The sequence below is a fragment of the Gorilla gorilla genome, chromosome 7, assembly GCF_029281585.2.
Source record: "Gorilla gorilla gorilla isolate KB3781 chromosome 7, NHGRI_mGorGor1-v2.1_pri, whole genome shotgun sequence".
NCBI classification, from domain to species: domain Eukaryota; kingdom Metazoa; phylum Chordata; class Mammalia; order Primates; family Hominidae; genus Gorilla; species Gorilla gorilla.
Genome location: NC_073231.2, coordinates 50259389 through 50283049, shown reverse-complemented (window position 1 = coordinate 50283049; position 23661 = coordinate 50259389). Strand labels below are relative to the sequence as shown.

The 23661-nt window shown below is 40.6% G+C and overlaps 1 protein-coding gene across 11 annotated transcripts in view; it reads right to left on the bottom strand.

The window, feature by feature from the left end:
- Positions 1-172: 172 nt before the first annotated feature.
- NCOA2 (nuclear receptor coactivator 2) overlaps positions 173-23661 on the bottom strand; it is a 295300-nt gene continuing 271811 nt past the window's right edge. For all 11 annotated transcript variants that reach the window (XM_031013759.3, XM_031013761.3, XM_063709220.1 and 8 more), the window contains 8 exons: positions 22437-22602; positions 19277-19555; positions 19008-19085; positions 17388-17622; positions 15262-15439; positions 14467-14665; positions 11880-11969; positions 173-4033 (listed from right to left, as the gene is read on the bottom strand). In XM_031013759.3, the coding sequence (XP_030869619.1) occupies positions 4022-4033; positions 11880-11969; positions 14467-14665; positions 15262-15439; positions 17388-17622; positions 19008-19085; positions 19277-19555; positions 22437-22602 (1237 nt within the window). In that variant the 3' untranslated portion in view covers positions 173-4021. The remainder of the gene's footprint in view (positions 4034-11879; positions 11970-14466; positions 14666-15261; positions 15440-17387; positions 17623-19007; positions 19086-19276; positions 19556-22436; positions 22603-23661) is intronic.

Genomic DNA, 23661 nt, shown 5'->3' with positions numbered 1-23661 from the left:
ATTTCAAATGTAAAAATTTATAAAATGGGTTATTGGAAGAATTAAATGTTAAGGTGCTGTCAACAGTATCAACTACCATATAAATATAATAAATTATTAAATTACAAGGTCTTTTTAAATGCAATTATGAAAGAAGATACAATATAAACACATTAAAATCTCTAAAGCCATGTAAAACCCGAAGGCATTAAAATTTATTAAATGATGCAACAACAGAATTCTTTATTTACAATAGCATTATTTAACATCAAATAAGCAAATAGCATCAGCAAAGCAATATTAACTTGCATAAATGTATTTAAAATTTCTCTGAATATATCTACCTTTGCATAAACTGCTCACACCAGAAATACAAACATCAATGCAGGTGAACAAAGTGATGTTCAGAGTCAACTCCATTTTGAAAATAAATCACAACCTGAAACACTGTAAGCTTTCTCCTGAAGAACCATAGTTAATATATTGCTTAATTTTACCCTTGTATAATCTTTTCATATACACACATCTCAGATGCAACTTCATGAGGAACTGTACAAATAAAACTCACAAATGACAAAGGAAAAAAAATGACAGTTAAATGTTTGAAGAAATGTATCATCATCACTATTCAAACAACATAAAGGTTAAGTGATGATGCACTTATTCAAAAATTGTACACAATTCACTATACAAATATAATACATCGGACAGCTATGTAGGAATATACAAGACTTAAAAACAGATCTAAGGCATTATGCTAGATTTTAGCATTTTGAGGTTCTTGCACATAGCTTTTACCTGTAGTAAGAAACTTAAAAGATTTTGTTTTAGTCTATAAAGAAACACCAGGGAGAAAATTCTAATTAAAATCGAAGCCACTACAGTAATTTTCTTTTGTGCAGAGAATGCTTTGCTCTTAGGCAGCATACTACCATACAAACACTAGAAAATTTTAAATTCACACCAACAATTAATGGCTTAAGTTGCATTTCAAAATTGATTGTGTATCTTTGGGTTCTGCAAGTGGATCTGTGCCACCCATTTCATGTGTTAAGCCCATATGAACTCCATTTTTGAACACAGATTAAAAATTGCATTATATAAACTGCAAAAACATTGCTTTCAATTATTACAGGCCATAAGAGATACACATAGGGGGAGGGGCATTTTAATCTTTGAGTCAAACGAATTCATTGTAGTAAAACAGCTCACTTCACTTTTTAAACTTACCACATTACATGAACACTTAAAATGAGTTTTACAACCAAGTTAATGTATGTATACTTTTCACATTATGTTTTTCACATTTAGTAATATAAGTGAAACACTGATTATTTGTTCTATTAAACAAAAACCAAGTACTCAGTCTAACAAATTTATTGTGTACAGCATGAGAAATACTGATAATGAAGGGAACTGATTTGGCTTTTGCTTCTATAGTGATCAATATGATCAGAGGATTCCTTCACTTACTTTTCTTCTCCTAACTAGATGTAAAACAAAATCCATTACCTGATTGAAACCGTAAGAGAATTTATCATCTCTTTTCCTTCAAAACAGCAATGATCATGAATTATTATAAATTACCAGTATCATGAAGTTGCGGATTTGTCTGAATTAGGATTGACATTAAAATACAGCGGGCAGATGGATAAAAAAAGAAGAGACAGGTAGATAGTTTTGGACGGTGTTGTAGTGAAAAGGGACTTGAAACTCAAAACAAAACAAATCCAGTTTAAACTCCATTTCTCTTTTGTGCTGTGTGAAGTTAAAAGTCATTCTAATTCACATATTTCTGAACATTAAAACTGGTCACACTGAATTGTATGCCACATGAGCCTCAGCCCACAGGGAGGTCCTGGAGTTCTGGGCCAACATCTGCTTGTTTTTTCCATCACAGTTGGGCAACCCAATGGTTTGGTGGAGAAAAGTAGAGCCTTTTGAGGGGATATATGAACTGGTGGCCACTGAGAAGTGCTGTTCCTTGGCCACCTCCCTGTATTGAGACCCCTCTCAAGTGGAAAAAAGTAGCGAAATGCAAATTTCCAGAAAGTTTCTTTAGTATGGAGCAACATTTTCAGACTGTCTACTTACCATCTATCTTTGGGCTATATCTCTTTCTGTATTTCCATAATGTGTACATATAGAGAGAGATATAAGTATAAATAGGGGTAGTTTGTACATTTTTCACCTTGCCACAAATAAACAAACAATCAAATTTCAAGGAAAAACTTCTCTGTTCCTAAAAAGCCTGGCTAATGAGATATTATAAAATGCTTTGCTTTTTAGACATCAAAAAGATATCATTCTGAAATTTAGGTAAGAAAGGTATTAGGGGTTAAGGAGAAATAGCTCAAAAAAGGTCATCAGTTTCTTGGTATTGCAGTTGTCTGAAACTGACACCCATTAATAAAAGATTATTCCCCTACCAGAGTGGGCAAGAAAAACAACCATAAAAGTGGCCTGCTTAGTAACATGTAGTCTTTCTAAGGTTCATTAAGAAAGAATATAAACATATAAAAATCAAGAATTGGTTCCTACAGCGGCTGCATATCATATAGATTAGATAAATGACTTATAAGCAGAATCACAAGGTTTAGAAAATAAAAAGTCTTAAGTCTACAAATTAGGTCTAATCAAGGCATTGATATCCTTTACAAAACACCTTTAGGAGACATTGCTATGAAGATATCTAATTTAATACTGAAGTACCTCATTTTTGAGTCAATTCCACAATATGTATACCTCACAAAAATTATACAATTAAAACACATAAGTTCTCAACTTAAATTATTGCTTGTTTACATATAAATTGGATTTTATGTACCTTACAAAACTTCGGCTTAGTCAGCACTGCTAAAAAACAAAATAAAAAACACATGGCAGAGGTTAAATCTGTCGTGATATCTGCTATCAATTTAAACACACTGGCGTTTTCTCCCATTTTGGAGGCCAGAGTTGCTGGGGAACAGAATAAACATGCTTCCAAAGCAGGTATCCTTAGCTCGATTGGTATCAAGCCTTAACTTTGCTCTTCTCCTTGCCAGTAAATGCATTTTTTTTTTCTGAAATTCAATACTTAGCAATTGGTAAGTGGCTGGCAAAACATTTAAGGAAATAAAGGGCTTACCTGGTTTCTGTAGCTTATATTATTTTTTAAAAAAGGAATGAAAGTAGGGAGTATGGGGAATGAGAGAGGGGAAGGGAAGAGTCAGGCTGACAGGGAAGAAGAGATGCTGATTCAAGCTGTCTGATCAAACTAAAAGGGACTTAATTTAGAAATGAAAATTATTTCTTCTCAATTCATGATTCAGGTGAACCAGTTTGGTTTTAACAAAGAAAAAACAAGGAAAAAATATTTGCTAATGTTAACAGCCCTCTCACAGGCTCCTTTTCATCTGTTCAGTAACTGGAGACTCTTTCCAACATGGTCTTTAGAGCTTTCTAGAGATACGACTGTGACTTTGTTGGTCTTCACGCACTGGGTGTGTCTGTAAATACAGCGCTGTCCACGGTGTCTGTCCTGCTTCCATCCCAAATTCAGGCTTTAGCTTAAAACATCTTTAGTTTAATTTTTTAAAAAATTCTTTTCTTTCCCCCAGATAAAATCTTAATCTTTTGCACTAGACTGTTAGCCAGGGAAAACAAAGCAAGAAACCAGTGTCTGGAACCGAACAGGAACAGAACAAGAGCATGGTTCTCCTTAAATACATACATTTAAATACATTCAATCTGACATGGGTATGAAATTTGCCTGTCAACATTTACTTTTGCAGGAGAGATCTAAGTTGCACTAAGGTGAATGCAGTGAACAGACTGAGCGACTGTCTGGATGCGAGCTTCAGACTGTCAAGAGAAGAGGCAGCTCCTCCTGCCACAGCCGAGTGGACGCCACCCTGGGAACCAGGGCCAGGCCTGTCTGCTCTAGCAGAACTGGCTGGCAGGTCAGTTGGGTTGAAACAAATAGACACAGCTCTCCAGACTGGAAGTGTTTTGAGCAAGTGAGCCCGGTCAGCTGAAGAAGCAACTGGCTTCAGCAGTGTCAGCAATATTTCTGTAGGAAAACAGATAAAAAGTTGTGAAATATCTTTGAGGTTTTGAAAAAACCATCATAAAGCCCACCACAAAAACATCAAAATTCCTGACTGTTTTCAATAAAGCAAATCACAGAGGCCGCATCTGGATGAGTACATTCGATGTGGAGGTGAACAGGCAGAGGGCGCCATTCCTCCCTCCACACAACGCTTCCAGGAGCCAAGGAGGAGCCCAGCGAATCCTACATGCTATTTCTCGCAGGCCATCGTCTGCAAATGGATGATGAATCTCTCCTTAATGACCGCTCTCCAACCAACAACATCCTAGCTCAATTTCATTTCTCCCACCTTCAATAAAGACAGTCGACTGAACAATTCACCCAGCTGCTTTTTGGCAGCATCCGATCCAGAAGGGGCCACTGCTTCCTAATTCTTCCTCAAATTCATCCAGTACAAACCCTTCTTCTATAAAATGGCCCTCCTGATTTTCCCTAATCAGATACTCCCAAGGTTCTCTGGGTGTGTTTTCCCTGGCTTCAGCAAGCTAGATCATGATGGGTTTTGACTCCTGGGGTGTTCTTTTTTTTTTTTTTTTTTTTTTTTTTAAGACGCAGTCTTGCTCTGTCGCCCAGGCTGGAGTGCAGTGGCGCAATCTCAGCTCACTGCAACTTCCACCTCTCAGGTTCAAGTGATTCTCCAGCTTTGGCCTCCCAAGAGCTGGGACTACAGGTGCCCACCATTGTGTCTAATTTTTGTATTTTTAGTAGAGATGGGGTTTCACCATGTTGGCCAGGCTGGTCTCAAACTCCTGACCTCAAGTGATCTGCCCGCCTTGGCCTCTCAAAATGCTGGGATTACAGGTGTGAGGCACTGCACCCGGCCTCTTGGGGTGTTCTTGCTGGTTTTTGGCTGCTATGTGCTAATGATGTGAATGACTGAATACCAAAGGTTATAGTGAGCAAGTTATGTGGCGTTGTTTCTTTGGTTGGTGCAAATATATCTGTCAATGATTTTCTTTGGCTACCGACTATCTTCCTTCCAAAAGTTATCATTCACTTAGCAAATATTAATTCAGCATCTATTACATGCTAGGTGCTGGGATATATCCACAACAAGACATTCTTGGTCACTGCTATCACAAAAATTGCCCAACTAGGCAAGGCTGACAACACTGGAGATTATAATTGTACCTTGCTACAAATCAAATTATTACAAATAACAACATGATCTGAGTTCGGTTAGTGGAAATACTGCCTGCTTTGGGAACAATTGCTTCTGGGATTTAGATATTTAGACACAGAATTCTAGCCCATCAGGGCCATTAGAAATTATCTAATTTAAGTAAGATTAGAGAGGAAGCCAGCTCCAAATAATCTATTTTACCTTACCACTCCAAAAAGAGAGTTCTGGGGAAAGTATTGCCAGATCATGAGTTCTAGTGGCCAAAGGTGGAATTACATTAGCCCCTGGTCAGGTGCACAATTCTCCTAAGCTTAAAAAATGAGCTTAGAATACCTGTGATTTTACTTCTCAGAGAAGAACATTTAGCATACTTTATAATATAAAGCTGAATAGATATGTATTCCTAACTTGTGTCACTTTTATGATTTCATATAAAAACACTCCATGGTGCTGATTAAAATATGAAAAACCCTCAATTTTCCAGTTAGTCTAGAAAAAGTCTACTGAGAAGTATTTATTTATTTATTTATTTATTTTTGAGACGGAGTTTCGCTCTTGTTGCCCAGGCTGGAGTTCAATGGTACGATCTCGGCTCATTGCAACCTCTGCCTCCCAGGTTAAAGCAATTCTCCTGCCCCAGCCTCCCGGAGAAGTATTTATACCTATTGCGTTTCTGAGGCTTAGAAACTTTGTAAGGCAGTATTCTCTGGCATGGACTAACATCAGTGAGCAGCCACCGGCCAGAATCAGTTTGATGAAGGAGAATGCTGTGCTCCGCACACACCTCTGGAGTCACGCTGCCTGGGGTGTACCCTGGCTGTGTCACTTTAGGGGTGGCGTCCATTATGTACCTAATACTTCTAGGATGGTTGTAAGGATTAAACAAAATGATGCACATGAAGTGTTTAAATAGTTCTTGGAACATCATAAGTGCTCAGTAAATGTCATCACCACTATCACCATCATCGTCAACTAAAAGCCGACCCTATTAGTAATCAATTTTCATAACACTAGTAAATACAAGTAATTACAAGAGAACCATGCTGCTGAGCAGTAAACTCAATTTTAATCTATTTAAATATATCTAAAATATAAAGAAATACTGTAAGTTCTTATAAAAGGAAGAATCTTCTGGTTAGGTCAAATAACTGCCCTTCTCTAAATATATATTTTTGGTAAGTCAACGGTTGTACATACTAGCTCTGCTTAAAGCAAGGTACCATTATAATTTCCAATTCAAGATAAATGGAACAGAGTCAATTAAAAATGGATGACAGGGCCAGGGGCAGTGGCTCACACCTGTAATCCCAGCACTTTGGGAGGCCGAGGCAGGCAGATCATGAGGTTAGGAGATAGAGACCATCCTGGCTAACACGGTGAAACCCCGTCTCTACTAAAAATACAAAAAAATTAGCCAGGCGTGGTGGCGGGCGCCTGTAGTCCCAGCTACTCGGGAGGCTGAGGCAGGAGAATGGCATGAACCTGGGAGGCGGAGCTTGCAGTGAGCCGAAATTGCGCCACTGCACTCCAGCCTGGGCGACAAAGCGAGACTCTGTCTTAAAAAAAAAAAAAAAAAAAAAAAAAAAGGATGACAGTAGTATCTTGTTCAACGAATAGAACCAAGTTACCAATAACAATTCTGGAAAAGAGCAGGGCACAGTGGCTCACGCCTGTAATCCCAGCACTTCGGGAGGCCGAGGCAGGCGGATCATTTGAGGTCAGGAGTTTGAGAGCAGCCTGGCCAACATGGTGAGACCCTGTCTCTACTAAAAATACAAAAATTAGCTGGGTGTGGTGGCATGGGCCTGTAATCCAGCTACTTGGGAAGTGGAGGCAGGAGATTCGCTCGAACCTGGGAGACAGAGGCTGCAGTGAGCTAAGATCGCACCACTGCACTCTAGCCTGGTCGACACAGAGTCCGTCTCAAAAAAAAAAAAAATTCTGGAAAAAGCTCCTTGATTCATAACAGCAGCAGAGCTTATTACGGAAACACGGGATGATGACTGAACCCCTATCAATGTGCACATAAGTAGCACGGTGAGAAATCCAAGTAACTTCCGGTTATTTCTGATGAATGAAAAGGGATATCCTATACAGATTATTCTCTAAAGCAAATGAGTCTCTATGACGGACTGTTCTCTGGCCTTAACAATCAGCATGAAGAAAGTGCAGGTGGATGAGGCAGATTCAAGAGGGGGACTAGAAAAAAACAGGGAAAGTTGACGAGGTTATCAGTGGCCTGAGCAAGATGGTAACAGAGAGGTGCTGTGTCACCCAGGCTGGAGTGCAGTGGCTGTTCACAGGTGTAGTCATAGCTCATTGCAGCCTAGAACTTCTGGCCTCAAGCCACCTGAGTAGCTGTGACTACAAGCGTGCCACCCACTGTGCCTCACCTGAAAGACGCCTTTGCTGGGAAGAGAGAACATCCTATATTTACTGAAAATTGATGTCTTACATCCTAACACTACTCTTTCCATTTTGGGTTTAAAGGGCCCCCATGGGCCACCAGGATGCACGTGAAGGTGAACCCCTGGTCCTGCCAGCCTGCCGTGTGGCCCGCACCACAGGGCTGGTTGCAGGCCTACCCCTAAACCCCCAGCCGGGCACTTTCTACCTTGATTGGTCTGGGTCACCAGTTCTCTAAGTCTTCAGGCTAGCTGGTAGCCCTGCATAAATTATCTCATCCTCTGAGATTCAGTCTCATCTGAAATGGTGGGGAACCTTAAATATCTATGAAGGGCCTGGCACTATCCCTGGTAAATTTGAGGCCAAAAGGTTCATTCCCTTCCCTCGCTCTGGGAGGTTCCTCCCTCCTGAGATGAAGAATCCCAATGCCTGAGGCTGAGGATGCTTCCAAAAATGTAGCTGAATATTTACTGTCTGTCCACATTGCTTATGAATATCTTTCTTGTCCCTTCAAGATCTAAATAGAGAAGGGAGTGGCACCAAAGAAGAAAATTATCCCTTGTTGGCCTTCTCCAATGTTACCTGCATAAAACCCCTTAGAAAAATCTCACAAGCCCTCAGTGTTCCCTTTAGGGAAGTGGCAGGAGGGTGCAGGGGTTAAGAATGCATATTTGGGGTCAGCCGGCCTGGATTTACTTCCCAGTGTTGTAAGACCTTGATCGAGTCATTAAACTCTCAAAACAGTAGCTCTACCAGACAGTTGTGGTGTGGTTTAAATGAGGGAATCTAAATAAAACCTTTAATAGAGAATAGGCTTGCAGTAAATGCTCAGTACATGTTGGTTGTTTCTGTAAATTTTTAAAAGGCAGAATGTGGGACCATCTCAGTGTTCTGCTTTTATAGTAGGTGAGTCTCTCCTTGGAGGTTACATGGCAGCTGAAGAAAGAGCACAAGGCAGGGCAGGTCAATTCCTGGGGTTCTTGGGAGACAGGGGTGGCAGATGGGGCCCATGCAATATTTGAGGGCCTTAACCTACGGAGTGGCTTTCTCGGGGCACCTGCTCTGCTGGAGCCCTGGCCTAGGCGGCTGGCATGCAGCCACATGATGAAGGGTGAGGCAGGGAGGTCTAATCTCACTGTGGTGAATTCAGGGAGGGAGACGTAAGCCTGGCCTCCCAAATCCATTTTTCTCCCATAGAGATATGATGTGCTCAGAGGTTGAGCTCCCTGGCACTTTTGGGTTAAAATTGCCCCTCTGTGGGAGCCCAATTATCAGTAACATCACTGTTCTTCTGGGAAGCGCATTCCTGATTTCAACTTCTGCACATAAGCCACGACTGAGTTGTGTGGCCGCTCATTTCCTGTACTCAGTGGAGGAAAGAAAAGGATTGGCACCAGGAAAAACACCAGCCCCTCTAGGTATATACAGACAACATCTACAGGACTCCCACCAACAGCCAGCACCTCTGCCACTTGGGACTGTGATTCTTAAAAACAAGAGAAACTGCATGGAGAATATTCACACAATAAGTTAAAATCTGGAGCAAACTTATGCTATTACTTTCTCAACTTGAATGCTAGTATTAACCAAATCATCAAATACCCACTTTTTTTTGGGAGGAAACTGAACAACAACCCTGTACTGTCTCTACCGGGGGAGGATTTTTTTTTTTTTTTTTTTTTTTTTTTTTTTTTTTTTTTGGAGACAGTTTTGCTCTTGTCGCCCATGCTGGAGTGCAACGGCATGATCTCGGCTCACTACAACTTCCGCCTCCCAGGTTCAAGCAATTCTCCTATCTCAGCCTCCCGAGTAGCTGGGACTACAGGCGTGTGCTTCTACACTCGGCTAATTTTGTATTTTTAGTAGAGGTGAGGTTTCACCATGTTAGCCAGGCTAGTCTCAAACTCTTGACCTCAGGTGATCCATCCGCCTCAGCCTCCGAAAGTGTTGGGATTACAGGCTTGAGCCACTGCACCTGGCCAGGAGAGGATTTTTTATTTTATTTTTATTTGTAGAAATTTATGGGGGTACATGTGAAATTTCATTACATAATGCATAGTGAGGGATCAAGACAGGGTTTTAGGGTGTCCATTACCCAGATGCAATAAATTTTTAACTATAGTCATGCTACTCTGCTAACATTACATTTATTCCTTCTAACTGTATGTCTGTAACCTCTCACCCACTTCTCTTCCTCCTCTCCTGCCCTCACAGTCACCCTTCTCAGTCTCTGTTATCTATTTTTCCACTCTCTACTTCCATGTGAACAAATTTTCTAGCTCTCATATGTAAGAACATGCAATAGATATTTGTCTTTTTGTGCCTGCCTTATCTCAGTTAAGATAATGACCTCCAGTTCCATCTATGTTGCCACAAATGACATGATTTCATTTTTTTAATGGCTAAATAGTATTCTACTGTGTATATGTACCACATTTTCTTTATCCATTTATCCACTGATGGACACACAGGTTGATTCTGTATCTTTGCTATTGTGAATAGTGCTGCAATAACCACAAGAGTGCAGGTATCCCTTTGATATACTGACCTTTCTTCCTTTGGGTAGAAACCCAGCAGTGTGACTCCTGGATCAAATGATAATTCTGTTTTTAGTTTTCTGAGAAATCTCCATACTGGCTCTACTAGTTTACATTCCAACAGTGTATGAGAGTTCCCTTTTTACTCTATCTTGCCAACATCTGTTATTTTTTGTATTTTTAATAATAGCCATTCTGACTGGGGTAAGATGGTATCTCCTTATGATTCTTATTTGTATTTCTCTGATGATTACTGATGCTGAGCATTTTTAATATAACTGCTGGCCACCTGTACGTTTTCTTTTGAGAAATTATTCATGTCCTTTGTCCACTTTTTTTTTTTTTGAGATGGAGTCTCACTCTGTCACCCAGGCTGGAGTGCAATGGCATGGTCTCCACTCACTGCAACCTCCACCTCCCAAGTATAAGTGATTCTCCCACCTCAGCCTCCCAAGTAGTTGGGACTACAGGCACGTGCCACCACACCTGGCTAATTTTTGTATTTTTAGTAAAGATGGGGTTTCACTATGTTGGCCAGGCTGGTCACAAACTTTGCCCACTTTTTAATGGGATTATCTGTTTTATTCCTGTTGAGTTCTCTGTATATTATAGATATTAGTCCCTTGTTGGATAAATGGTTTGCAAATATTTTCTTCCACTTAACAGGTTGTATGGGATAGGATTTTTTAAAAAAGAGCTACCTACTGTGAAGGGTAATATCTCTTACCTTAAAGGGCCACATAGGCCCATTTATCTATGTGCCAAACTGCTCAGACTTCTTCCTGCAAGAGTTCTGCTGCTAGGTACACATTTCAATTATGTCTAAGTACTAATTATTCTACAGTTTCATTGGCTGAACATGGTAATATCATTCTCTTTAGAACAAGTGTTTAATAGGCCAGGTGTGGTGGTTCACGCCTATAATCCCAGCACTTTGGGAGGCTGAGGTGGGTGGATCACCTGAGGTCAGGAGTTCGAGACCAGCCTGGCCAACATGGTGAAACCCTGTCTCTACTAAAAATACAAAAATTAGCCAGGCATGGTGGCATGTGCCTGTAATCCCAGCTACTCAAGAGGCTGAGGCAGGAGAGTTGCCTGAACCCGGGAGGTGGAGGTTGCAGTGAGCCAAGACTGTGCCACTGCATTCCTGCCTGGGCAACAAAGCAAGACACTGTCTCAAAAAAAAAAAAAAAAACCAAAAAGAGAAGTGTTTAAGGTGTAATAGGCAAATAATACAATAATATAAATAATGTACTAGATTGTTCCTAAACACAACGAAATACAGAAAACCCTTAAGAAGACTTAATTAAGGGAGTGAACAATGTAAGTTAATTCCTCTTAATCCTCCTAAAAATCTAGCCTTATAATTCAGAAATAGCAAAAATAAAAGTTTGCCCTAACACAACTAATTATTTGCCACATTATTTCTTGCTTTGCTATCATAGTATCATTCCAGGGCAAAATTACTGTTCTTTTGTTGGCTACGAAGATTACAGAAAAAAAGATAAATAAATTAAAAAAAATTTAGTGTTCTTAATTCATATGGTACCATTAGCTGAGTTAAAATGAGCTTAAAGAAATAATCATTCACACAAAAGCACTGTATGCCAGATGAAACTAGAAGATATTTTACAACTATCTTTAATCTACTGGTTGACAATATATCTATGCCAGTTTTGGTCTATCAAATATTCATGTTTGCTTTACTTCCATATTCATATATTTCACTGTTCTTTCTTACCCGTGTTGTGTCTCCCTCCTGCTTAATCATATCCATTCCAGGCAGCTGGTTTGGGAACAGGTTGCCTCCCCTCAGAGCAGGATCATTAACCTGAGGACAAGAAGACAGGACAGTGGCTACGCGGAGCAGAATGTCCAAGAGTGCACTGGAAAACAAGCGGCCGCTGCCCTTCCTCTGTTTTTAGGGGTGTAAAAACGGGGAAAAGGAACTGCAGAACAATGGCCTCATCCCTACACAAGCTCTCCCATGTACGTATTTTGCGGAGTCTAGAGGAACATGAAAATACTCATGAAATACTAGCTGCCTTCAAAATTAACCTTTATCTGCATGCTGTACAGAAATCAAATTCAATTGACTTAATAATAATAGAGCCATTTTTGTGCCATAACCAGTATGCTTTCTTGGCTTATTCAAATTAGACCAATGACTCACATTTGGGACTTTGAAGTCATCTGAGAAATTCCTGACATCTTTGCTACTTAGGCTAGTTATTAATTATCAAGAGCAAGTGTGAATACCCAAACTAGTGCTGGACTTTGTGAATTTACTCTGACCAAATGGACTATTCATTTGCATTTGTACATTTCTTTACACATTAGAAAGTAAATGTGCAAATGCTAATAGAATAATGATTTTTGTAGGAAGACACACTGCAGTTGTGCCTCGGGGCTTCCAAATTAACCATGGGATTCAAATCATTTAAAATCATGCAGAAGTTTCAAAACAATCTGGATTGTTAAAAATACATCAAATAAAAATGCATCAATTCATTGCTGAGCAGATTGGACTAAGATCGTATTACACTAGACTATCTCAGTAGCCCTTACTTTGTACGCTTTTCCTCAGTAGGCAAATTAGGAGTCATTAGTGGCCCATTTTTGCAGGAAATAAAACATCAACCCTACATTTCTCCATTGAAGAAATAAAAGCATAGATCTCTCTCTATAAACACACGTATATATTTTAAGAGATAGGGTCTTGCTCTGTTACCCAGGCTAGAGTGCAGTGGTACAATCTTAGCTCACTGCAGCCTCAAACTCCTGGGCTCAATAGATCCTCCAGCCTCAATTTCCCAAGTAGCTGGAATTATAAGCACCTGCCACCATGCCTAGCTAATTTAAACTTTTTTTTTTTTTTTTGAGAGACAGAGTCTTACTATGTTGCCCAGACTGGTCTTGAATTCCTGGCTTCAAGCCATCTTCCCACTTCAGCCTCCTGAACAGCTGGGATTATAGGCACAAGCCCACATGCCAGGCTAAAAGTCTGTATTTCTTTATGTCTGCTTAATGTATCCAAATAAGCATTTAACTGCCATCAATTCAACAACAGAAGTGTAAGTTATTACTACAAGCACACAACCTTCTTAAAATACAAAGGACTTTAAATTTTCTCATGTACCACTTTCCATTTTTATTAATCGTTTTAAAGAATAAAACACCGAAGCTCTGTAATAGTTCTTAAAATTTTCACAAAAATTGTGGTCTACTAACAGAATTAAATAGATCTAATCAAACTCTTCAATCTTTCACCATTCTCACAATCTTGTTCTAACAGACATTCACAGACCTGTCAGTGATTTCATGCTTAAGTCATTTACACTTTCCATACTGCACTTTCTCCTTATATGAAGTAAGAGTCAAGGTCTTGCCATATTTTTTACTTGTGTGAACTACTGAGGATCAGTGGTAGAGTGGTCAGCATTTTGGGCCTTTAAAAATAAGATCTTCTGTAAATACCATGGTACAATTATTAAGCTCTACTTTTACCTCTGAATCAGCCACAGATTTTTGGATTCCAGGCTGGCTACTGCTATCTCAAATGCTTTGAGTCTCTCTGCCATCTAGTGAAGTTAGGAACAGAATCATTTTGATGTTGTTCAATGCAAAACAATTATTTTAAAAAATCATTGCCTTCACGTTCCAAAGTAAAAAGAATAGTTTTTGGATTATCTGTGTCTGTCTCTTTGCATAAATGAAGGATCATTTCAAACTAACTGGATGGCAGGTAGTTTGGCGTTTGCTTTTCATCTGGTTTTACACTTAGAAATAAATCCATTATTAAAGTATAATCCTCTAGCCGGGCATGGTAGTATGTGCCTATAATCCCAGCTACCCAGGAGGCTGAGGTGGGAGGACTGCTTGAGCCGGGAGACGGAGGTTGCAGTGAGCCAAGATAGTGCCACTGCGCTCCAGCCTAGGTGACAGAGTGAGACTCTGTATCAAACAAAACAAAACCCCCCCAAACGATAACCCCCAAATAGAGCTATTTTAAAAGTACACTCACTATTTCATCTTTAGAGATTCATTTTAGATACTGGTGAATTCCTCAAGAGAAAAATGTCAATGATAAGAAAGTTACAAAATATTTTAAAAGCTCCTCAAGCAGTCAGGAATCCTTTCTGTTTATTTAATCATTAACAAAGATTTTTATTAATGTCACTAACACAGGTGAAGGGTGAAAAACACTCCTCAAAGTAAATGTGGGAGTTGGTGGCTAAAGTCAGATACATGGAAAGATATATTTGATGCAGAAGTAGACAAAAAGCCGTGATATGAAGCCACTGGGTTGCTTCTCCTTGGGCGCTCACCTGCTCGGGACCCATGGAGGACAGCCCTGACGTAGGCACGGAGGTCACTGAGGTCATGCTGATCTGTCCTGTCATCTGGTTCATGCTGCTCATGCCACCTGTGTTGGTCGCCATGGACACATTGATGTTCATGTTGTTACTGTACATGCTGGTGTTTGCTTGCTGCCCAAAGTGTGGTGGGGACTGCTGGGAAAACATGCTGGAATACAATGGAAAGATTGAATGAATGTTACAGCTTGCTGGTATCCAGAGGCAGGCAGTTCAGGGCACTTGTTTCTCAGGTGTTTACTCTGAGTGAATAAACCTGAACTGCATGAACCCAGGCTGAGACAGCTGGCAGGTGGTGGGCTTGCTGCAGCCTGAGACAGCAGGGGAAGCGGCATTCAATGAAGCTGTGGGGGCAATTCTGTGTGTTGCTGTGATAAATGATCACCAGGGAAACTTTCTATAGACTACCTGTCTCCTTTCTTTTTTTTTTTTTTTAGTCTTTGCTCATGCAAGCAATATCAAGCAAACTTCTAAATAAGCCAGTTTACTTTTCCTAGAGCAGGAGTCACTAGAATTTACAAAAGCTTAGCAAGGAACATTCTTTGGAGGAACAAGAACATCCCTAACAAGGTCCAACCGACCAATTTATGATAGAAATTGCTGTGGAAGGCGGTGACCTAGAAGCCATCCTTTATCACTACGTTTGATAAAAACAAACAGAAAGCTCCTCGGGTGCAGGCATGAAGGTGGGGGATGTCCTTCAGCTGTCACAGTGGCGGTATGAAAAGGAGAAGGATTTGCGGTTACCTGTTTCCGCCCATGTTCCCCTGTGCCCATCCATTTATGTCGGAGGGGGCCTGATAGGCTGGGTTGGCCTGAGACTGTTGCATCATGGGACTCTGTGTATGTGCCATTCGGGGTGACATAAGTGGGCTCTGGGGAGTCGTAGCCCCAGTAAAGCCTGGATCAGGTTGCTGACTTATTCCTTAAAAAAAAAAAACAGAAACAGAAATCCAAAAGAGACTGTCAGTTATATTGTAGAGACTGGTTGGGGGGAAAGAACATTCCAAATTAGGCATGCATAAAAAATTACTTTCAAATATATGACTGTGTACTGATTAATTACATACATTTAAGAAAGATTCCAAGCTCGGATAAAATATGGAGAAAATAAAATCTCCATACTGATTCCCCCTAGTAGTTAGATAGTGCCTAGGAACCATTAACCATCATAGCTAGAGTTAGAAAGAAACAATGCTATTCTTTCTTCAAATTCCTTTCCAAATCAAGAATGAGTCACATATTTTGATCAACAAGAAATATATATATATACGCACATATAAAATCTCAAAGTATCACTGCAATTAGTTTAAATTAAGCTTATTATTACTATTTTGACATAGGGTCTTGCTTGCTCTGTTGCCCAGGCTGGAGTACAGTGGCGTGATCATAGTTCACTGCAGCCTTGACCTCCTGGGCACAAAGGATCCTCTCACCTCAGCTTCCTGAGTAGCTGGGACTACAGGCATGCACGACCATGCCCAGCTAATTTTTTTAATTTTTAGTAGAGATGAGGTCTCACTATGTTGCTCAGGCTGGTCTTGAACTCCTGAGCTCAAGAGATTCTTGGCCTCCCAAAGTGCTGGGATTACAGGCATGAGCCATTGCACCTGGCCAGATTGTTTAAATTAAATTTAAATTGGATTAAAGTTCAGCTATATATCAAAAGTCAACACATTTGAATAAATTTATATTGAATTAGCTGAAGCCATTCCATGATGAGATGGATCCATCTTTAAAAATAAATAGCTGTATTCATGGTTAGCTTGTTTTGTCTTTATAAAGAGCTCTGTGGTACTTTAGGGCTATCCAATATTAGCAAGAATAAGAAAAAAATTCAATGTATGCTTCTTGTTCAGTTTCGAGGCAAACAGAATTTAAACTAAAAGGAAAGAGAACTTTCAGCAGACTTTTCTAAATCATCAAGAAGGAAATAGAGAAAGGAGCTGGGAAACAAAGGAGGCAACTTAGAGTATTTTGAGGATGGTATTAAGTACACTTTTGCATAGAAGACTTGTAAAACATGCATATTTAATTAATATTTAAATTAGCTACAAAAGAAAAGCTTAAGATCATATAGAAAAAAGCTGCACATTATCTTTCTGTTCTTTAAAGAAACGGGAGACTTGGATTTCAGCAACAGACTTCACAGTTATTTACAGATAACTGGCAAAGGGTAGGGAAAGTCATTTTTGAATATTAACATTAATGTAAGCACTTACTTTATCAATAATTCAACCATTAACTGAACATGACATGCACACAAATATTAATGTTCATGACATTACACACTTGGTATCTCTTAAGACTGACATTAAACAACAAATCAATATGAAGAGGACTAAAAGGTCTCCCACTGTAGTTTCTATACAGTACTTCTCAAGAATTACCTATTCATTAATGATCTGGTATAATCTGTAAAGTATTTTTCAAAAGTCACAGAATGTCTATAATATTTAAATTTATAGAGGTCTTTTTACATTTTGTATCTATTGATTTGTTTGAGTCAGACTCAGAGGCTTTCAAATATATAAACATATATGCACTTGTAGACATTGACATAAACATAGATCCATACACGCTCGCACACAAGATAGACACAGTCTATGCACACACACTTACTTCGGTCATTAAAGTAAGACCTGCACTCAGAGAAAAGGAGGTACCTGAGCTGAGAGCCTGGAAGGTACTGTGCTGGACTTGGGGACTCCTCACAGGCCCCAACTGTCCTCCCAGGTTTCCTATCATTCCCTGGTTAGCCAGATTCATCTGGGAGCCATGCAAAGAGCTGTGAGAGAGGAGCTGTGACCCAACACTGGGGGACACTGGGGAGAAAGGACTGGTGAAAGGTGGTGGGGATGTAAGTCCAGTACCGTAGTTTGGAGGAAATGGAAACTGCTGTGCATTTGCCTGGGGAATCCGAGGGTTGCTCATAGTTGCTGGCATACCACTAGGAGCCACCATGCTTGGTGTCATATTCAACCCTTGTCCTCTCATCATCAAAGTTCGTTGCTGAACTTGCTGTTGCTGATGCATTTGTCTCTGTCGAAGATGCTGGTTCAGGATTTCCCTCTGTCTCTGGGCCAGCATCTGTGCATTAATAGGTGCCTGAAATCAGGGGCAATACACGGAGGAAAATGTCGGGGACAGACATAGATTAAAAAACAAAGTGAATATTATAGAGAGGCTAGCAAATGGTATTATCATCTGTAAAATTATTTGGAAAAAAATTACATGAAAGGAATAACTCAAAGTTGAACAACTGGTGATTGAGAACATGAGCTTCTAAGTTCTAAAGATATGATTATTCTGAAGCTTTGCTATGACTCAGCACAGTTAAGTTTGATGCTAATATCAATTAAATCATTTTGTAAAGACACAATTAACTAAAGGATCTCAAAATAACACAGTCCTTTCTATAAGAAGACTGTAATATAAACCCTGAGGATGGTAGTTTAGAGTCTCATTCAAGTGACATTCAAGTCTATAGAGAAATAAAATCACTGGGACAAAAGGTGACGTGGTGCACTTCACAAAAGGCTGAACAGAGGCAGGAGGAAAAGGGGAGAGTGAGGAGAGTGGCTGATAAGAACGCACAGAGACCGAGTCAGAGGTGGAGGGTGGAGAGGGAGGAAAGGCAGGATGGATGAAGGGAAGGGATCCCGGTGCTTACTGTCAGTGAGAGGCATGAGGCTGCTAAGATATCGTTGATCCTCATTTATGAATTCCACATTTCTGAAGTTGCCTACTCAGTAAAATTTATTTGTAACCCCCAAATCAATACACATGCCACTGTCACGGTCATTCGTAGACATGAGCACAGTGGTAAAACATTTCAGATATGCAATGTGCACACTTCCAGCAGAGGTTGAACAAGGCAACACTTTGCCTTCTGGTTTCAGCTCTCATACTGTAAACAAGTGTCCTCTGTGATCTATTTGGTGCCAAGATTTTTGCATTTTTTGCTTTTCCTGTTGGTGATTTTGCTGCTTAAACTGGCTCCCAGGCATGGTGCTGCAGTGCTCTCTAGTGTTCCTAAGTGCAAGAGGCGGTGATGTGCCTTCTGGAGAAAACAGGTGTGCTAGATAAGCGCCATTCAGGTCTGAGTTACAGTGAGTTCTTTAAACAGAAACACACATAAAACAAGGTTATGTGTTGACTGGATGATGACAATGTTGTCACCAGAGGTCTGCAGGAACCCAATCCTGTATTCCTCCTAGGAACAATAGTTGGCTGTTCTCTAATTCAGTGTTTGCAGTAACTTTATGTAGCACAACTTCTTAGAATAACAAGAATTGACTGTACCTGGCAATAAAAATGGCAGTGATTAGAAGGGAAAAATATAACACACTAGTAGGTAACTAGGTGACAGTACAGGGCTAGTGTGCTGATCTGGATCCATGCCTACTAAGTTAACTTTCTTCAGAGAGGAAGAAATGACAAAAGCAGCTGCATACATACAATGAAAGCTAATGGCTGGTATGTTGCCTTACCTGTGTTGGTACTCCAGGCCTCAGAGTCAAGTTCACATTGGAAACATTGCTGATTTGATTCATAAGTGGCTGGCGATTCTAAATACATACAAACAGGATGAATACATTTTAAGAACAGAATACATTTTACTTTAAATCAAGTTTCCCAAGTAACTGCCCTCCCCAACCCAGTATCTGCACGTTGTTGGACAGCTGTGCTGTCTCACATCATCTTACCCATGTCCTCCACCCAGCACCCCTGACTTCCCAGGTGCCATCGAAGAACAGACCTGCTGTGCTTGGAGGCGATGCTGAAGTTGAAGTCTTAGTTGATTTGGCTGGTTCTGCACTAGGCCCGTGGGCCTGAGGCCCGGTCTGGGCTGCATACGGAGTGTGGCATAACTAGGCCGCTGTCCCATGGTGTGAAAGTTTGGATCTTGCATGGGAGAATAGCTACCCTGGGCCATTTGTGCCTGAGATGCATACTGCTGTGGGAAAACGGGCGCCTTCTGCTCCAGCATGATGTTGGAATCCTGACTTGAGAACTGTTCTGGATCTACTGCTTGGCTCTGGAGAGAAAGTCCCAAATAACAAACAAATAATTAAACCATAAAAACAGCAGAGTCAATATAAGGCTGTTTTCTCTCACTATCATATATTTGAAGCTTTTTATACTTTTTAATATTATACTTAATACACAAAGGTATCTTTAGAGCTTGACTCCACTTATCTTTCTAGAAAATGCCTCTGCTCACAGCTCTGGTTACACAAGGACAGAAGCCGGGGTCACACTGGACTCCCAGCAGCACTTCTTCTAAGGGAAGGGGGAAAATGGGTCAGGACTACAGAATGCCTCCTACCCACTCCACCAATCATATTGGCCTGGACTTTCAGATGCAAATATCCCCTGGAAGTGTTAAGTTTTTTGATTGATTATTCGTATCTGCAGAGTTCATTTTAATTAGATAACCTCTTTGGCACCTGACTGGGATCAGCAGTGTGGGGTACTGACCATCATTATCCTGATTTTGTAGCTAAAAAAAATGAGACTTAAAGACATGAAGTGAATTGCAATAAGCCCTATTCAGCTAGTACGTGGTGGGGTCCAATTCAGTTTGTGATTTGGGATCTGAGCTCCTCACCAATGTGATGCGCTGCCTATTATCTACTGCTTTCTGTGGCTGTCAGGATTTCCTACATGCCCCACATTTTGCCATCATCCTCTCATTACCTACTAGACATGGTTTATGTGTCTGTCACTCCTGACTTTTTTTTTTTTTGAGACGGAGTTTCGCTCTTGTTGCTCAGGCTGGAGTGCAATTGTTGTGATCTCGGCTCACCGCAACCTTGCCTCCCAGGTTCAAGCAATTCTCCTGCCTCAGCCTCCCAAGTAGCTGGGATCACAGGCATGCACCACCAAGCCCGGCTACTTTTGTATTTTTAGTAGAGACGGGGTTTCTCCATGTTGGTCAGGCTGGTCTCGAACTCCCAACCTCAGGTGATCTGCCCGTCTCAGCCTCCCAAAGTGCTGGGATTACAGGCATGAGCCACCGCGCCCGGCCTCAAGTTTTCTTTAGCTCAGTGTTGTCCTAGGCCTTCTTGAAAACCGTCTACCCATGTAGTGCTGGAGCCGCCCAGAGCCCTGAGCTCTGATCAGCACAGCCCTAAGGCCAGCCTGTGACAGCCAGGAGCCCACTGCCCTCCCTATGGTAATTCTAAACACAGGGATGGAGCCTAAGCAGAGGAAACCATTCATTGCTGAATTACTGCTCTAACTAAACACAAAACCATCTCAGAACTTTAACATGAATATGAATAATTTGTATTCTATACTTCCCTCAATTCTACCTAATAAACATATTTCTATAATTCAGTTTCATGACAATATTATAATGATGGTGGATTTGATGAGACAAAATAGAAATAACAGAAATGAGTGAAAAACGGACTAAAAATATTAAATGACATGACACCTGTTTTGATAACATTACAAGTCACTCAGCAACTCCCCGGATCACATTTTAAAATGTCACTTAGATAAACTCAAGGATAAAATAGTACTGAGTGCTAAATTCTAACTATCACTGAAGACAAAGCAAACCAGTCACACAGGAAATACTTAAACTCCATTTTCCCTTCTTAATTTATTTCAGGTTATATCATGTAACCTCAAGTCATTTCTTTCCATTCTGCTGTTTTCAATATGAATTGATAAGTCACAACTCCCACCTGTGTCTGCTCAACTGTGGGAATTATGACAAGACTAATTTTAATGTTTCAGAGAAGTCTCTAATGACTCTGCATCGTCTTTCTCTCAGAAAGATGATGACACATCATATGGCCAAGAAGTAGACTGGACACTGGCAGGTACTTTTTGGCAGTAAGAAATAAAGATGATTCATGCTAAGTAAGGAGGAAAACAGTAACTAGAACGTGATGGTTTTTCTGGGTTACTCTTTACACAGTAAGCCAGGCTGCACTGCTTCACACAAAGTTAGCTGTGCAGCCAGTTCAGATAGTGTTTTGTTCTTTCAAGGGACTATGTTAGGTTATTTACTATATCATTGCTATCAGGTACTCTAAAAGCAGGGACTTCCTTTTTTATAGTAACTAACTAATTACTTAGAGGAAGAAAGCTAAATAAGCTCACTAAGATTAGTTAACTTTTTAATATTCCCATTTACGCTTAAATATCCCCAAAATTATGGTGGGCTAAACCATAAGTGAAAGGAACTGTAGCTAGGACTATAGGTGTGTGCCACCACAACTGGCTGCGACATTTTATTTTTTTTTTGGTAAAGACAGGGTTTCATTATGTTGCCCAGGCTAGAGTGCAGTAGCTTTTCACAGGCACAGTCAGTGCACACTACATCCTTGAACTCCTGGGCTAAACCATAAGTGAAAGGTTTAACCTGCCATTTTTAAAGGTAAAAATGATGAAAGAGTTGCAGCTACCTGTAAAATGACTTCTGCTAACTTATGTGGAAAGTATTCTTTTAGCACAAACAGCTTCCTATCACCAGCCCACAGGTGTGAAATGAATACTGGGGTCACAACTACACTCACACCAACTTCCAGGGGGAAACGTTCTAGGTCACAAGGCAGCAATGTGCTGTTTGTGGTTTCTCTGTATCTTGTGTGTCCTTCCCTATCAGCAAGGGCGGACACCAGGTGAAATGGACTTGAGTTTGTGTCTTTCTGCTAACTTGAACTGTAAAGCAATGCTCATTCTCAGTGCTCTCCATTCTCAGGCAAAAGTTTATGTGAGGGTTACAAGGAAAGGGGAGGAAGAAACAGGGCCAGCCTGTTTTGAGGTAAAAAAAAAAAAAAAAAAAAAAAAAAAACCAGTATATTCTAAAAAGCAGACCGTGGAGTACCTGTAAACAGAAAATGGACACCTCTGCGCCCATGAGAGCGCTTGGCCCCCACCTGCTGCCCTTCCGCGCATACCTGGCTGACCAGTTCGGGTATTCCTAAGGCTCTATCAATCTCCTCCAGGCCATCGAAATTCCGCAAGGCCAGATACAGCTGGTCCAGGAGAGCTCCCTCATCACTCGGAGACTCAGCTGCAGGATGTGGACATAGCAAGTCATCTGGAGAACTGCCAAATGGCTGCCTGTAAAGACAGAAATGTCACCTTGGGCCAATGGAAAAGCTAGTTGATTAGAGAACAAATTCTTTATCTCAAAGGTGAAAGTATCAATTGACTTCCAGGGTTGTTGCAACAAACTACTGTACCAACTCAACACAGAACAAAAGGACAGTCTGAAATATTCGATACACTTTATTCAGTGCCCAATACAGGCCAGGCACAAATCTAGACATTTAAGGTATGATTTTTATTTCTATTGGTCCCACTTCACGGCTGGCAAAGCTGAGGCTTAGTGAGGTGAGGTCCACATGGATCTGTGTGAGTCCAGGGCTCACCAACCTACACCGACTGCTCAAGCATGTAAATATTTACTTGGCATTGAAGGAACCAAAGGACTTTTCTGCCCTTTAGTAGGAATCACTGATTGACTTAAGATTCTTAGTTAGAGGCTGTGATGACCCACCTGGGAGAAATGAGAGAACTAGACGCATCAGAGCTGCATTGACTTTCTTGAACTCAGCTGCAGCTAGATTAAATCTGGCTGGGTTGATAGGAAATTTCTTAGTCATGCACAAGCAGGCCTTGAAAACATTTATTTTTCTCTGAGACAGGGTCTCACTTCATTGCCCAGGCTGGAGTGCAGTGGTGTGATCATGGCTCACGGCAGCCTCAACCTCCCAGGCTTAGGTGATCCTCCTACCTCAGCATCCAAGTAGCTGGGACTATAGGCACGCGCCACCACGCCTGGCTAATTTTTTGTATTTTTTTGTAGAGATGGTGTTTCGCCATGTTACCCATGCTGGTCTTGAACTCCTGAGCTCAAGCGATCCACCCACTTCGGTCTCCCTAAGTGCTGGGATAACAGGTGTGAGCTACCACACCTGGCCTGAAAACATTTATTAAAACCCTCAAGAAGTGTACCTGTTAGCCTTCCTGCATTAGGTACATGAGGAAAGTGGATCATCAACATGCAAATTATATTTGTTATTATATAAGATAATTGGTGATAAAATCAGAACACTAAACTCTAGATTACATGGTACATACAACTCCTATACATTTAAATTAATTGTCAGATTAGAG